At 36.8% G+C, this 17,606-nt stretch overlaps 1 protein-coding gene across 1 annotated transcript in view; it reads left to right on the top strand.

Moving 5' to 3' along the window:
* TBCA (tubulin folding cofactor A) overlaps window positions 1-14,878 on the top strand; it is a 32,848-nt gene extending 17,970 nt beyond the window's left edge. The window contains exons 2-4 of the mRNA XM_042875267.1: window positions 3,788-3,893; window positions 12,406-12,492; window positions 13,854-14,878. Of these exons, the coding sequence (XP_042731201.1) occupies window positions 3,788-3,893; window positions 12,406-12,492; window positions 13,854-13,934 (274 nt within the window). The 3' untranslated portion in view covers window positions 13,935-14,878. The remainder of the gene's footprint in view (window positions 1-3,787; window positions 3,894-12,405; window positions 12,493-13,853) is intronic.
* The last annotated feature ends 2,728 nt before the right edge of the window (window positions 14,879-17,606 follow it).

The following is a 17,606-nucleotide window of genomic DNA, read 5'->3' as shown; positions in this document are numbered from 1 at the left end:
GTTATTGCTTAATTGTAACACAGATAAATGTAAACAAAACACTGAAAGATTAAATGTCTTAGTCCTTGATATTCTTACTTCTCCCGTACATTTTGTTCACATTTTAAGTTGCTCTTGTTTTACTTAAGGTTCTGTTAGACAACGTATGTAGTGATTTCATTTCCACTTATTGAATGCATACCAACTGCTATCATCATACTTCAGAAAAATTTGCAAAATGCAACAGCATTTTAAGGCCACTGAGAGGATGTGTACTATGGCATACAAAAAGGTGTTTTATTTGGACTGTGTGGAGGATGAGAATTTCTTTTTGTGAACAACGTAAATATTTTATGGGTGTTGCATACCCATCTGTCATATTGGTGCCTATCTGACTTCTGTTCATACAGTATTGCTGAAAAATAGGATTTTGTTTGTTTCTTTGTTCTTATATTTTTTTTACTTTAAAGAAGAAAAGGAAAAGAACACATCCTAGAATCTAGGCTTACATTCCTAACTTTTGCAATCAGATTTGAGCATACTGGTTAGAGCTGACAATACTGAACAGTGTGCTTTACAATGTATAGATCCTTTTGGTGATAAATGTTTGGTGTATTTACAGAGCTATTATACTGTGTGAGGTATTGTGTATCTGAAATGAGGCTTGCTGTGGGTTTTTAAACGGGTACTTGTTGACAGAATTGTTTGAAAACATGATGATACTTCAAGGAATTGCATTCCATGAATAAAAGCTTAGTATGTATGATAAGTATAGGTATGATAAGAAGTAATCTCCATTGTTTCCTTCTATTATTTTTGGAGTTTGGTAGCACGCTGAAACTTATATTTCTTAGGACATTGCATAAAATCTGCTGAAGTTACATCTGTTGTGAGTTACATGGCTGTAGGGCTTTTGATCTTCTGTAGATTATCTGTGTTATTGAAATCCAGTATGTTATAATCTGGGATTTCACAACATCTACTGAGCTGCTCTTACTCCATTTTCCTGTATAATCATTCCAGATATAAAAGATTCTGAATTAGTATCCATTTTAATACTTCAGAGGGAAAACAAAACAACGGGAAAGCAACAACAGAAAGTATCATGTTGGTATTTCTGTGCAGAATTTTGGTGAAATTTTCAATGAACAAGTTTCTAAGGGATAGTATTAACTCCACTGTAAAATTTCATTTACCTTTTGAAAGAAAGCTATTGATTTTATTTATCATCTTCTAGTAGTTACATATTCAGTAGAAATTTCTTCATGGCATTTAGACTAAGAATCCACTGTGGGAAAGTGTTTTAGAATGAGAACTTTTAAAATAGTATTAGCATTAGTCCTTCCATTGCATGCATGGTGAATGGAAAGTTAAATTGGAAAATTTTCATTACTCAACAAATTGCAGTGGAGAATATAGAAAATCTGATGCAGAAAACAGTATAATATTTCAGATTTAATGTTTTGGAAACAGAGTATTTCAAGTTCTGCTTCTGAAATGTACAGTTTCTGCAGAAATAGGAGTAGATACATAAATACAGATCTAATTTGTAAGTACCCAGGCCTGAGAAGGGTGGGCGAAAAAATTAAGTTAAATTTAGTTCTAAACTGAAACAGAATATTCAGTCCTTTCCCTTTAAGTAAAAGTCAGCAACGTTGAGTAGCTGTCAAACTGAGAAGTTAATATATTGAGAGGGAGACGTGTGCATGAAAAACATGAAGTGAAAACTTAACTAACACTTTGCCCTTTATTTTAGGTTTAAAAAAATATTCAAAGCTTTGCTTAGTGGTACAAATTGTCTTTAGTTTCAGTAATAAATACATACATCTTACTAACAGGACCAACATAAAGCCTGTGTTTTATTGTCTCTACCCCTCGCTCACTCAAGGGAATTTGCTGATGTCATTCAAAAAGATCTCAGATGTTGATCGAGACTAACTCTTTTCTGGAATCTAAAAATAGCAAAGCAAACAATGTTGCCTTGAATTAAATCAACCAACCTTGATCAAACAATTAACTCATCCTCTATTAAATCAATATTTACTGATGCTAATATTGGAACTAGTTACAGTAGCTAGAATTACAGTCACTGATTTAGTGTCTTTATTATTGGTAATTAGGGTGCTATCTTTCCCCAGTACTACTTTTCAAAGCTGGTACTTGGCTGACTTCTAGAAGCTGGCGTAGACAGTGCCTAGATTACACACCCTACACGTGGCTGAAGGTTCTTTATAAGGCTTGAAGACCCTCTCTGGAGTGATTCCACGGGTGTTTAATCTAGGTCAGAGATGTGTTGCCACAGCCCAACTTAAATCAACTTTTGGAACAATAGCATAAAACTATTTTGGCAGAACAATTTTTGATTATGAAAAAATCAGGGAGGGTTATTGCTATATTATACTATCAGGACAGTGGTGGTTTCAGTTCACAAAGTGTTCTTATCCTGCCATTCTGAACTGACTGTCCTCAGTGGCACTTCTAGTGGAGCACTTAACTGTGACAAATTAGGAATTAATTTGCTCTGATGTGCTAACGTGACCATGAAGCTCTCTACAAGACCTTTATTTATTCTCTTTTCATTTGTATAATACATTCTTTGCTTCCTGGATCTGATTATGTTCTTTTGGCTATTAAGTTCTTCTTAAACAGTCTTATCTACTCTGGGCTGATCTGATGATTGCCCTTGTTAGGCAAAAGATTTTCATTGCCATGCTTTCAGGTTTGTAGTAGCATCCTGGTGTTCATTTTGGTTCTGAATTAGCTGATCATTACTTCGTTGTTCTCCCAATCCTGAAGGATGTTTTGGTGTGAATTCTAGAATTATATAATCCAATATATACCTAATGAACATATGTAACAAAGTGGGAGATGTAAGAACAAAATTGCAATAACAACAAATAATTAAGCTTGATAATGGAATTACTATGTTACTATTACTGCAGGGCATCAGTTTAGACCTTAATCTTCCCTTTCGACCTTCAGTATTTTGTTGTTGTTGTTGTTCATCATTTGCTTATGCCTGTGGAAAATGCTCGCTTTGAATCCAAAACTGAATTTCAAATTAGTCTAATGGACTTCAACTATTGTTCTCAAAGTTAATTTTTGAAGACACCAGTTTTGTTGGTGGCTTATCCACATTTAAGACTTGCATGTGTTTTTACATTGGCCAGTGTAAGTGGTATTCATGGTTTGCTTTTGCTTAATAACATCAAACTTTACTGATAAAGCAAAACGGAAATTTGCTGCACATATTTTTAGCTGTATGTTGCATTTATCTCTGTTGGCAATATAAGAAGGGCAGAAAACATACATTACTCTTGAATATAAGCTCGTGCAAAAAGCATCCTGCTCCCAAGTATGAGCCCAATGGTACACATTTCTGTGAGTGCATTGTGCAGGCCCTTGCTTATCACTGATGAGAATGCATAGCAGATGGTAGTAACTGTTGAAAATAGTGTTTTCTAGCTGAGTTTGCTCTATCAAATAGTCTTATTGTGCTCTTGGTTCGTGTTTCTGTGGAAACAAATAGGAAGCTTACTTTTGGAATGATCTACATATGTAGATAAGCCCACAAAGAATATTTTAAAATATTTTTATTTAAATAATTTTTATAAGAATTATTAGATATTATAGTTCAGCATTTCCTAGATGCACTTCTTTGCAGTGATTAAGAACCTTTCTTGTCATATAAGGTCATGTATTATGTTACATGGCTGCAGCTTTTGGGGTAACAGGAATATTGCCATCAATAGTGCAACTTCTTGCTGTGATGGAATCACACTGACACAATCACTTGGTGTAATTGCAGATTGGCAAAAGAGAAAGTTATGTATGAAAAAGAAGCAAAACAACAAGAAGAGAAGATTGAAAAAATGAAAGCTGAAGCATGTGATGACTATGGAATAAAAAAGCAGGTAAACCATACTAAAACTTGTACAATTCTTTTTTGCTTTGATTTAATGAGTCTTAAACAAAAGAAACTCCTGTACTTTTTTTTCTTCCCAGGCTGCTCCAAACTAAAACCTGCCAATTACAGAAGTCACAGCATACATTTATAGAAAAAACTTCCTGCCCTTCAAAACTGTTTAATTATAAGGAGATTGTGTATCGGTTAGCACTTGGTATCAGAAAGGCCATTGCTAACACTGTGTATCAGGCTGTCTCAGACTCTTTCTCAGATCTACTGGCAATCTGAAAATGAATGTTCTGGATGTACTGAGCTAACATAAGTGCTTAGTGATAAGTGCAAATGTTACTGTAAAGTGAGAAGGCTTGTTAACACAAAGAAACCTTTCAATTCTGGTCTACGCTAATATCACTGTTTAAAAAACACAGATCTCTAAGAGAGAGCAATAGGTGTGCACCTGCTCCTAGTAGTTACCACTGTTATGAAGGCACTAATAAGCAGGATCCACACTTTAGTTTTAATGTGCTCAAGAATGTGATTTGGAGTCATTATTACAGTATGAACTGATTATTTTTTTTTAGAAGGTTTCTTGCAAAGGACAGTGATGTCAGACAGTTGGTACCTGCCCCTTCAGAAGACAGAGGATTGCCAAGTTTCCCTGTCAGTGAGAAGAAAGCTCGGGTTTGGGGGATTCACTTACATTCTTTACAGCAGTTTGGCATGCCTACATTTATTTCAACCTTTACATTCTTTTAACCAAATATTTTATTTTATTATTCTTATATAACTCCTGGCTTTAATTGTTTTATATAAATTTATATTTTAACCATGTCTTTTCCCAAGCATTTCCTAGATCGTTTTTCTTAATTCTTAACTGAAACTACATTAAAATTATTTTTACCTGTAAGCAGGTTTCACCTGACATGAGTCCAGCCTCACCTTACAAAACCTCCTGTTTTCCCAGTTGTCTTAGAACAATGTAATATTAAATATAAAAATAAAAAACAACAACAAAAAAGATAAGAGAAAGTCGTTTTAGAACAAAGTCATAAAATCAGATTTCACTCCATGTGCATATGTCTTGTCTTGTTTTCACTGTGATACAGAAGAGAAACACAAGCATGGAATTTCTGGAAGATGTTGTATTTATAAATGTAAGCTGTCTCTGCCTCACCACTGGCTGAGAATCCCAAGTAAGTCTTCCTGAAGATCTGCTGGTGTTAACAATTATTTGACTATACCATGATATTTCTTCAGTGATAAGCAAGAAATCATCAAAGTCAAAACCAACAAAGTCTGTAAATCTTTGTTGTGAAATGAAATGTCACATGGTACTTGAAGGCATTCTCAGAGAGTGGTACAGAAAACTTCAGAGTGAACAGTCTCAATTCATTCACAATTGCCTGATTCACTTTAATGCAAGTCCTCCAATGGTATCTGTTCTATTATATCACTACTGCAGACTGAAAGTCTTTATGTCATGAAGAACCTGGAAGCCTAGAAAGAATGAGTACTCTTGTAATAGAGTCAAATCTGATTCACTAATCAAAATTGTATCGTATCAGGAGAGTTTGCTCAAAAAAAGATATATTTTGGATGGATTTTGAATTTTGAGAAGTTCTTCAGTACTTCTGAAGTTACATATTCAGGAAATGGTTTTAGGTAATAATTCTTAATGTCAATTTATTTTCAAATATGGTTATAGTATTTGTTTCAGTAAGGAAAAGTAGTATTTGGGGGATCACAGTATCACAGAATGGAAAGGGTGGAATGGACTTGTGGAGATTATATGGTCTAAACTCACTGCTCCATCACCTGCACAATAAAGAAGTGCTTCCTGATGTTTACCTCTTATGTTTCAGTTTGTGCCCATTGCCTGTTACGCTGCCATTGGGCACCACAGAAAAGAGCCTGAATCTGCCATCTTTGTACCCTCTTTTCAGATTTTTACAGACACTGGTACGATCCCCTCAGAATCTTCTCTATGCTGAACAGTCCCAGCACCCCCACTCAGCTGCTCCTTGTAGGATACACGTTCCAATTCATCATTTTTGTGGCCCTTTGTTGGGCTCTCTAATAATTTCACATCTCTCTTGTAATGAGGAGCACAGAATTGGATGCAGCACTTCAGGTGTGGCTGAGTAGAGCACAAAGGATCATGTCCCTCAACCTGCTGGCAGCAGTTAGTCTAAGGCAGCCCTGGATACTGGTAAGCCTCTTAGTGGCAAAGCTGCACTGCTCTTTGGACCCCCAGGTCTTTTTCTTCAGAGCATCATTCTGTCTGGGTGGCCCCTAACAAGCCCTGGTGCCTGGGGTTGTTCCTCCCTACCTGCATGACTCTGCACTTCTCTTTGTAGAACTTCATTTCTGCCAGCCCATTTCTTGAGCCTGTTAAGGTCCCTCTGAATGGTAACACAACTTTCTCAGGTATCTGTCTGTCTTCTAGTACTGTCTACAACTTACCAAGGGTGTGCTCTGTCCCACTATCCAGATTAATGAAGATCTTAAACAGAACTGGACCCAGTATTAACCCCTGAAGTACTCTGCTCATTTCTAAAGGCCTCCAGTTAGACTTTACAACACTGATTGCTACCCTCTCAAGTCCAGCTGTTCAGCCAGTTTTTGATCCGCCTCTCTGGCTGCACATTCAGCTCATATTTCAACAGCTTCTCTGTCGGGGTGTTGTGGGGGACAGTGTCAAAGGCCCTGCTGAGTCCAAGTAGAAAATACAGCTCCCAGTCCACCGGGCTGGTGATTTTATCAAAGAAGCTGAGCGAGTTGGTTAAGAAGGATATCCCTTTGGTGAATTCTTGCTGACTATTCCTAAGGATTTTCTTGAAACTTAAAGGGAGAAGATAGGAATCAATTCAACCATTTGAGACTACAGGTATAACTTAAAGTACTATTTTAGCTGATTTATCAGTTGAAACACATATGCTTAGACAGATAAACCCATATTTGGTGCAGGAATGCTTAAAATTCTTGATCCTTTGTGTACCTTTTAATGTACAACTATTCTCACTTAGCTTTCTTAGAACTGTGCAGTAAAATTAGGGTTAACAGCTTGGAAGTGACTACTGAAAGTTTTACTTTGAAATGAGTGATGCTGTTCATAAGGCATGGGCAGACTTCAGCATGTGTCTGCACTGTAACAAAGTGTCAGTGTCAGTTCTTCTGTAGAACAGTGGCAAGAGCTATGTTGCGTATCTCAGGAAAGAATCTCTAGCATTATGGAGCAGGGAAGTCCTTTCTTTCCTGTTAATTACAGTTGATTAAAAACAAAACAAAAACAAAAACAAACAAACAAAAAAAAGCACTCTTCTTATTACTTTTTTTTTTGTCTAGATGTGGATGAAAAATTCAAAAATAGAACTATTTATGACTCAAATTGGCAGAAAAAAAAATGTAATAAAAGAACAGTATTTTATGGGAAAAAAAAGGTTATGAGAGAAAAGGAGGAAGTTTTATGTATCTTAATAAGGTACTAAATTGAAAACAGACATTATAAACTGAGCTCAAGTATTTTATATGAAAATTTGGCGAAAAAGTCAAATAACTTCCAAAGTATTCTTCTAAATTCATATCCTGAATTTAGTTTCTGTAAAAGGTTATTAATGCTTCTGACTGTAGGAAGTAATGCAGTTGTACTGTACGGGGTATTGTTATTCTTCTTCATCTGTAAGCAGCTTTATGCTGCTGTCACTTATCAGTGACTTATGTTAGAAACCAGCTGTTTCCAGTGTTTCTGTGACTACTGTTTGGTCCTGTGCACAAATAACATCCTTTTGTACCTAGTGCTTTTACATCAAGGCATGAGAAGATGCAAAATATCTGAATTACCTACTTTTGTTTCCTCTCAGTGGGACTGTAGGTCATCTTTGGAGTTTTTGTTATCTGTGAGCATTTTTACTGATAATACATTTTCATTTTTTTAATTAATCTGGATCTGCAAGATAACTATTACTTCTCATGCAGTGTCATTTCCAGATGAATTAAAAATCTAATGGACTTGACAAAGAATTTAATATCTGCGTGACAGAGTACATACAGTCTTGCTAATACCATTTTTCCTCACATATTAATGGAAACAGCAGTATTTTTCTTGCTGTGTTGAGAGGAAAGCAGACTATTTCCTGAAACAGTTAAGAAAAAATACCTTTCCCACAAAGAAGATTAATAGTATCTTCAGCTGCATTAGGCAAAACACTGCCAGCAGGTTAAGGGAAGCAATCTCTCCCCTCTTCTGTGCACTGGCACAGTTCACCCAGTGTGATGTGTCTAGTTCTGGGCCCCTATTACAAGAGAGGCATGAGAATGCTGGAGGGAGTCCAATAAAGTGACTTCAAGATGGTAGAGGGCCTGCAGCTCCTCTCCTGTGACAAGAAGCTGAGAGCTGAAAGTCTGAGAGTCTAGAAGGATCTCACCAGTGTCTGTAATACATTAGGGAAAGATACAAAGAAGACAGAACAAGGCACTTTTCAGCAGTGCTCAGTGCCAGGACAAATGGCAGGGGACACAAACTGAAACGTAAGAGGTTCTGTGTAAACATCAGGGAGTAATTCTGTGTTGTGCAGGTGATTGAACACTGGCACAGATTGCCCGGAGAGATTGTGGAGTTTCCTCCTTGGAGAAACTCAGAAGTCCAGGTGGTCCTGTGATCTTCTTTGTGCCACTGTGCTTGAATGGGGGTTTAGTCTAGATGATCTTCAGAAGTCCCTTCCAACCTAACCCATTGTATGTTATTATTTGTTTTCATTTGTGCAACAGTCAAAGATTGTATGATTGTAAGGCAGTACTTAAATGAACACGTGCACATGCATATTCATGTGTTCATATAATTCATATATATCTATATATTACTCATTCACATTCTTGATTTTCTTAGCCTTGTATGTTTAGAACACCACTCCTTTTATACCAAGCATTATTGTCATCGTAACTTGTGACCTAATAGCTAATTAGACTATCTCTCTTCTAAGATCAAGGAATGACAGCCCCACAGGAGTTTTCTTGTTTTCAAACTGTTTGTGGATCTGCATATGTCTAAATCTCTTATTTTGTTGTGGGTCAGCTTAAAAGAAAAACAAAAGCTGCTTGAACCTCCTTGAAGCTTATAAAACCTGTCCCAGTTATACAGTATAGGTCAGTTAGGCTGGGCAAAACTGCTTCCTGTTACAGAATTCTTGGTATTGATGTTCATAAATAGTTCTGATCTGCCTAGGTAAGCTGAAATATTGCCACTGAGCTTCTATTACGGGACCTCTTAAAATCAAAGCTGCTTATGTCTAAAGCTCAGCTTATGTTCAGAGTCTCAGTTTTTTTCTATGGAGCCATGTTTAGCCTGAGTACTTATTTTGAATGTGTAAAATGTTTTTCTGATTATTGTTATGGTGCCCTTCCACTCAATCAAATGATAGGTTGGCGTGTTAACATCTCTTTGGCTTTTCTGTTTCTAGTCCTGCTTTATGAGTCACTGCAATGTGGAATTTATGGAAAACAGACTAAATGCTATTGATATTGCATTACGCACGTCAGTTCTTTGACATTTGATCCAATTAATGAAAAATCCACATCGTGTTTAGTAGATAGGTTACATACAGTCCAGCAGTTAGAAAGCTCCATCACTTCTGAGAAGACTGCTTTCCTTTGTAAGATGCCAAACATCTGCTCCCTTAGCAAAATGAGCTCAGTCCTGAAAAATAATGGATTGGAACTGTGGTTCTTTGAAAAGATATAACTGTTTTTTTCAATACTATTAAAGGAATTGGGACATCATTCTCAATGTAGTCACAGTAACTCTTCCGGTCTTATGTGCACTTATTGACAACATATTCAATTTGCTTCTATCTGTACATTTTTGTGCTTTATTGCTTTACCTTAATAATTTATTTAAATGCACTTCAGATACTACAATTTTTTGATACCTCTGTTTAGTACTGTAATTCACAGAAATCTGAAAGATGTTTATGGCTGTCTGCAGTTAGATCAGTTTCATGTAAAAATTTCCTCTGTGACATACTTACAGTTTAAACTTCTTAAAGTTGAGTCAGAAAGCTTTTAGAGTGTGCTGGGGGAGAAGAGAGAGCTGTTCTTTAATTTTCATAACTGTTAGCAAACACTATTTCTTTAACCTAGGCGTATCTAATTATTTGAGTTGTTCACTCTGTTTTGTTATATATGTTTGCAACAGTAAAACATTTATCAAGGACAATCAGTATTACTGGGGAAAAAAAAGGGTTTGTACAGAAGTTATCAAAGTTTCATAAGTAGTTTGGTAATTAATCTTGGTTCCACAAGGAGTGGGGAATCTCTGCTCCATTCTCCAACTCTCTGCACCTACTGTATGTAATTCCAGTCTTTATCTTTTTTCCATTTCATATTATTGCCTAACTGCAGGCAAATGCAAATAAAACTCAGGTAGCCTTTTTGATCTCAGTCATTCTTTTTTAAACTGAATGACAGGAGTAGTTCTGTTCTTCGCTTACAGCAACCAGGACTACAGCACTCAGATTCTAAATTTGTATGTTTTTACTTCAGATTGCTGACTCAGTGGCATGTATAAAATAAATCACTACTTTTCGCATTAGCTAGCAGCTTTAAAGTACACAAGAAGTTAGCAATGTCACCTCAATCACCTGTGGACATTCTAACTCGTGTAGGCATTTTTTAGAGAACCAAGTTGTGATACACAAAGCAAAAGTCATCATCTCATGTAGTTTGACACACCTAATTCTGCAGCAGTTACAAGCCTTTATTTGTTTACTGCTCCAAGTGTAATATGCAGAGTGTTTTATCTTATTTTTAATACACTCCAAACCTGTATTCGTCCCTGGAGATGAGGAAACCGTAGATGTATGTATGGACATGGTTTAGTAGGCAGCATTGATGGCAGGTGCCTGGTTGGACTAAATGCTTTTAGACATCTTTTCCAACCATTGCGACTCTACGAATGCTTAGAAGAAAACTAATATTAATGAGAATTAGGATTTGTGGGTGCTTAACTCTAATGTCTGTCACCTACCTTGCTTTAACAAATCTGGAGGTTGTAGCAAGGTGGAGGTCAGCCTCTTCTGGGTAACTAGCAATAGAACAAGAGGTAAGTTGTGCCAGGGAAGGTTCAGGTTGGACATTAGGAATTTTTTTTTTCTCAGGAAGAGTGGTGAGGTATTGAACAGGCTGCCCAAGGAGGTGGTGGAATCACTGTTCCTGAAGGTCTTTAAGAAAAGGGTAGGTATTGCACTGAGTGGCATAGTTTAGTGCTGTGATGGTGAGGGGGCTGATGGTGGTTGGACTAGATGATCTTAGTGGTCTTTACAACCATTAAGATTTTATGAATTTTGCCCTAAATTCTGTGAAAGGAAGTTAAAAACACTGATAAAAATCAGTGAAAAACAGTGTTTTTGTAAAAAAAATCATTGAACAAAAAGCTTAAACATATGACACTTAAGTACATGAAGGTTATGTTTTACAACAAAAGGCCTTCTGGTACACATAGAACGTTCTTAGCCACAGCTTTTCTTCCAATATGTGATGACAGTATTCCCTTTGACTCCCTTCAGTACAGCAAAAGGGAAATTAGAGCACAAGAATGATAGAACGTAATGAGCTATTTGATGTGAACACCTTATATTGCAGGTTATCAGGAACACAGAAAGAGGGTTCATATTTAAATATCTAACTAACCAGTTTTCATTTCTAAACAGATTAAACTCTCCCAAACAACTCTGCACATCCTTTCTTCTCAATGGTTAGATTTCAGATCCAGAAACGGTCCATGAAATAAATGTTCCCTTATATAAATCTGAAGTTATTTTCTTTAGGTGTTCAGATTCAGTGGGGTGCCAGTTTAGTAATTTTGTTCAAAGTGCATGGTGAGAATAATCTTTCTCCTAAAATGAAGCACAAGGATAAGTAATAACTTTTTATGCATGATAAGCATCAAAAATATGAGCCTGCTGGTCTTTGCTTTTCATTTTTCTTTACCTTTGTCTTTCAGTCAGAGCCTCCTGCGGCGTGCACACAATGTGATCAATAACTCAATAACTTTTTTCATGCAGTAATTATCTCTATGTGGTATTATCTGAACACTGTTTTTCTTTATTACCCAAAAGATGCAGGAGATATTTATATAACCAGCTGATCCCATTTTGGATGAAGCTGCTTCAAGACAGCAGGATAAAGTTTGTTTTAAATAGCCTTTTTTAACAAATGTTGTGTGGAAAGCTTACAAGGTTGTACTTTTTTGTATGGGGAAAATATGGTAAATACTGTTTTCTGCTTAATGCTTTATATTTAATTAAGCACAAAGTAAATGATGTTGTCCTGTAAATTAACAGAGTTTCAAGCAATTATGCTAAGTGAATGTCTTTTATTCAGAAAATAGGTACAACTCTTCTGAAGTTCCTGGGTGATGCTGGATGATGATTTGGCTACTAATTTTTCAGAGTAAAGAGTTATCTTTAAAAATAATATTCCTCTGTGAAGTACATTCTGATTTCACTGGCTTCCAATTGTCACAGGTTGAGATTTTACAAGAGTCTCGAATGATGATTCCAGACTGTCAGCGGAGATTAGAAATTGCACATGCAGATCTCACTCAACTACTAGTAAGTATAGCATCAAAACCCACCTCCCAGTAAATGCTGGAGTTGTTTGTTGGAAACGGATAAACATGCTTGTTTGCAGTGCAATTGCATCAGAGCAGAACTGGATTGAAAATTACCTTTTGCAGGTCCAAAGACTGGCATCCTGTAACATACCTCTGCAGTCCAGCTGAGATATCTGCTTATGTAGACGTGGTCTTCCATCTGTGAAAATTCTGTGTATTAGTGTACTAGAGACAGTCTATAATTGGATTTATACCCCACATGCACCTCAATACTAAACTGCTAGAATGAACTCTCAAGTTCCTGTGCTCGTTGCATGACTGGAAAAAAGAGTTCACTCGCTTTAGGTAGTCTTTCTAGTGTGTCCTGTAGTGAACTGAAATATTCAGAACATTTTGTCTACTGCTTTTACTATGCTACACACAAGAAACAGAACAGCTGAGCTGTTGCTGAGTACTGGTTAAGCTACTTGTTATTGTGGTGGGTGTTTTTAACATACGAATATCTTTGGGAATAAATAATACACAAATGGACTGACCAAAAATATACTAGGCTTGGATATTACTCTGTTTATTTAAAAGCTGAGTTTTAACCAAGAATTCTACCACACAGGTAAAAGCTTCTGTGAGGCTAAAATACATACTGTAAATTAAGCTTCAAACATATTTGATGGCTAAAATGCAAATCCCATCTGAATGGAAAGCTTAAAGCATCTTGTCCTTGAGTAGCATGCCCAAGATGTGGCAAGATTTAGGATCCTTCTGTCACTCAACTTGTAACTTGCCTGTTAGCTTGTCTAGGCTTCAGCAGCATGCAGAAGCAATGCTATATACTATATACTATATACTATAGTATATAGCATTATACTATGCTATACTATATTATACTATATTATACTATATAGCTATATACTGCATGCTACACAAACTTAAAATTAGAAATGTGGAGAGTTACTATTATTGTTAAGAATTTGGAAGTCTTTTAGACGTTGTTTTATTTTCTTAGCACACCTTCAAAGCTTTTGTTAAAATAAACTGTGTAGTTGTGTTTTTTTCAATTATCAAACTCTTTTAAGGTTTTTTCTTCTAATGGTGTTCTTGTTCTGAGTCTTGCTGTTATTGCTTCCAGTTGCACTTTCCTTGTTTTTTATTTCAGAAAATAAAATGAAAGTATACATAAGTCAGATCTTCTCACACGCCAGCTATTATAGCACACCTTAAATAGGACAAAAGAAATTACCTGTGCTATGAATCCTGTAAAACTGGTGTTTTCAATGCCCCGTGTGTTTCAGTATTTCCTCCCTAAATCCATTCTAATGTCAGTTATTTTTGAAGTATTTAAAATTTTGTTTTTAATTCCAGGAAAATGAAAAAGAGTTGGAAGAAGCTGAAGAGTATAAAGAAGCACGTTCCATTCTAGAGTCGGTGAAGCTGGAAGCCTAGAAGTTTTTCAGTACCCTCTTTATATGTATTAGCACTGGGTCCATTTCACACTTTATTTGACTGTAGCTCTGTTACTACTGCTGATTTGCTGAGGTTCTCTTTATGCAAACTAGCCTCTCTCTAACTGCAAGATGCATCAAATAAAGGATGTTCTGAAACATCTGTGTGCTCCACATTCAGGCAAAATAAAAGCTTTTCCAGTTCACATCAACTACAAAAGGTTAAAAAAAAAAAAAGCTTAGATTAAGAAACAACATACACATTAAATGTTAGCTATGTAAGGAATGTGAGGGGCTAATAAATACTTCAGAAATACCTTGTAACTGAAATAATTTCAAGCCATTATAGCATCAACTCTGTACTGAAAGAGGAGGTGGACCGAATGACCCTTTTCGAAGTCACTTTTTTCCTGTGATGCAATTTATTTGTAATTTTATCAAGTATTACTCCTTGTTTATCTTTGAGCCCAAGATGAAATTAAGAGCTGATTCCAAACCTTTCTCAATTTGCCTGAGGTTGATTTGTAGAGCCCAATTCACACAACTGCCATTGATCAAAACTAAGTTACTTTTTCAATAAACACAATTTTGTAGCTATGTAGTATGTTGTTGGTTGGATCTGCCGGTAAGAGTTCTAGAGTGAACTCTGTTCATCTTGGCCTAAGTGACTTTTCTGAACAAAATTCAAACCCTGAAAGAAAACACGTGGGTAAGGGAACAACGCTTGATCTGCATGAAAGATCATTTGAACACTATGTATACTATGTTCTTTCAGAATGGCTTTTTGAAACAGGAAACAGAACTGTTGAAGAAAGGTTTTTATGTTAGTTTTTCTAGTTTGAAAATTTTGTAGTGTGTTCCTTAACAGCAACAAAAAACAACAGTGTACCTTTTGTGTGATGCTATGTCGGATACTCTTTATAAATGTTTTGTTAATTTGCCCGAGTTTGTGTAAACTGTAGTTTCGCTTACATTTATTTATGCACCTTGAGCACAGTGAGAGTAACATCTACTTCTCCATCACTCTGAAGCGCTGCTTTGAGAGAGTATCAGCATAAGATTTCAGAGCGGCTGCAGAATGACATGCTTTTGAATCAGGTTCCTCCACATCTCAGACCTACCGTATACAGTGCTAAGAGGTGAAACCATTTGTGATAACTCTAAGGTTTCATAACAGTATATGCTAACCTTCCTCCCAGCATTGTATGCTGGCACATAACTGTGAAATAGACCCTGCCCTCACAGGGCAAGTGAACTGCTAATGAGGAGAACATCTGTCTTTGTGTATTCATTTCTGTCATTCTCTGTGGAGCTTCACCAGAAACAGCAGCTGGAGCAGACAAAGCAGATTGCATGCCTTAGCTGTTAGTGTACCCAGCTATGCTTGCAGGCCATTGAGTGCAGCGTAAATAAATGCTGAACTGATGAGGATATATAGAGTGCAGCATTAAGTCTGCTGTGTAAGGCAGAACTTAAAAAGTATGTAATATTATTCAGTAGGAATAATATGCAATCCTGAAAAAAGTACACAGAAATGATGTGTAGTTGCTGAATAGCACAAGAAGTGCAGGTCAGCATGACCACTAAAAGCATGTTACATGTAGTGGTTGAATGTCCTTTGCTCTGGTGAGGCCATATTTAGACTACTGTGTCCAGTTCTGGTTCCACCCGTTCAAGACAGGCAGGGATCTCCTAGAAGGAATCCAGTGGTGGATCATGAAGATGATTAAGTGCCTGGAGAATCTCCCATAATGAGGAAAGGCTGAGTAACCTGGGTCTCTAAGCCTGGGGAAAGGAAGACTGAGAGGGGATCTGATACTATAAATATCCAAAGACAGGTGGGAGGCAAAAGGATGAGGCCAGGCTTTTCTTGCTGGTGCATAGGAACAGGACAAGGAGTAACTGCCTAAAACTTCTAACGTAGGAAGTTCCATGCTAACATGTGGAAGAACTTCGTAATGGCAAGGGTTACAGAGCTCTGAAACAGGATGCCCAGAGAGGTTGTGCAGTCTCCTTCTATGGAGATATTAAAGACCTGCCTGGATGCCTACCTTTGCAGCCCATTGTAGGGTACTTGCTTTAGCAGGGAGGTGCACTTGGTGATCTCTTGAGGTCTCTTTCAACGCCTGTGATTCTGTGATTCAAAACAAACTTTGTAGTATGACCTAACTTGGCATTTAGTGTTAGGAGCGCCTGGGAATGAGTGGTAGAACCACATTCCAGAGAAAAGTTTCTTGGTGCGGGTGACTCTCTCGAGTAGAGTGGTTTCTTCTGTCACAGCCCAAATAGTTTGCCTCCAGTTTTTTTCCAAGCAATTTTCTAGCTTCCTCTGATCGCATTGTTAACTAAGATGATACTCTTCCCTGTTCCTTTTGTCTTCCCTCCTATTAAGTTATTGAAAAGATTGAATGTGCTCTGTTGTATAGAAAATGGCCAGCCTCTGATGAAAATCAAGATATATTCATCAAATGAATTGCTTTCTTCTCATTTCCAGCTGCCCCTAGACATAGTTTCTGGGATGACAGCAGCAACCCACAGAAACCATACAAAAAAATTGTGACAAGGCAACGATAACAAGGGGCTGGCCTTTGAAGAGTGATTGACTAATCCATGCAGGTAACGCATTCCTCATGCAATCAGAACAGTTGATCCAGTGATACGTTATGACAGACTGAATTTTTTCAGCACTGTCTGAGTGGTTGTTCGTACAGAAGATATTTTTGCTGACAAAACCTTTATCAATTAGACTGGATACAAGTTCCATAGTGAAGCGTAATACAGACAATTGCATCTTAGAAGTAGTATCATTATTACCCTCAGATCTTACATCCAAAAACAGTGGCTATCTACACTATTTGGAGATATGTAGTGTGCATTATCTAGTGCAAGAGGCTAGGAAAAATCTCATGGGCAGTATTTTTTATTTCTGTCCTCTTTGGATTCTGTCCCTAGCTTTACTAATGCCTTTCAGAGTTCATCTGAGATTATCATGACCTGTGTTTATCTTTACATATTATTAATACATGTTCATTTAGCAGACAAGTTTTCATGCTCTTATCATGAATGCATTTTACATCCAGGACAGAGGTGCTCTGCTTTTATTTCTTGCTGGCAAAATATATTTGAGTGGTTTCTCAATTATTTGTCAGTCAAAAGACATTTCTTTTCCGAGAGGCCACAGCAGAGCAAGAGTCTACGTTATACCCTGACTGAAGAAGCAAAAGATCTGAATTTAGAAGAAAACATAGATAGAAAACAATAATCTGCACATTATCAATATAAGACCTCTGCCCATTTCTCTGATCATATACTTGCTAGCTACTACCTGTTACTCAGTTTACCCTTACACAGTTAAGAGTCTTCTGTGACAGAGGACAAATTATATCTAAGTTACCATGGCGATCCAAACAAGAGGCAGAACTTAACTTTTGGTACCTTTACTTGGAAACTAACATTTCTCAAGTCCTCAGTTACACTGTGTATTCAAAAATGAAATTAATTTCTGAGCAGGTTTGCCATCTAATTTAAATTTGTTCCTTCACTTGAATAACCTCCACAACGTTCACATAATTTCTTGCAAGTAGCTAACTTACAATCTGGTTTGCTTTTGCTATTTTGTTAAAAATATTTTAACACTCAGCACTTTCTTCCTCAGAAATGATTTTCCAAGGAT

Source organism: Lagopus leucura, unplaced genomic scaffold (assembly GCF_019238085.1).
Source record: "Lagopus leucura isolate 7727_CA_CO unplaced genomic scaffold, USGS_WTPT01 Super-Scaffold_100014, whole genome shotgun sequence".
Lineage (NCBI taxonomy): Eukaryota > Metazoa > Chordata > Aves > Galliformes > Phasianidae > Lagopus > Lagopus leucura.
Note: the sequence above shows the minus strand (reverse complement) of the source record. Positions and strands in the feature narration are given on the sequence as shown.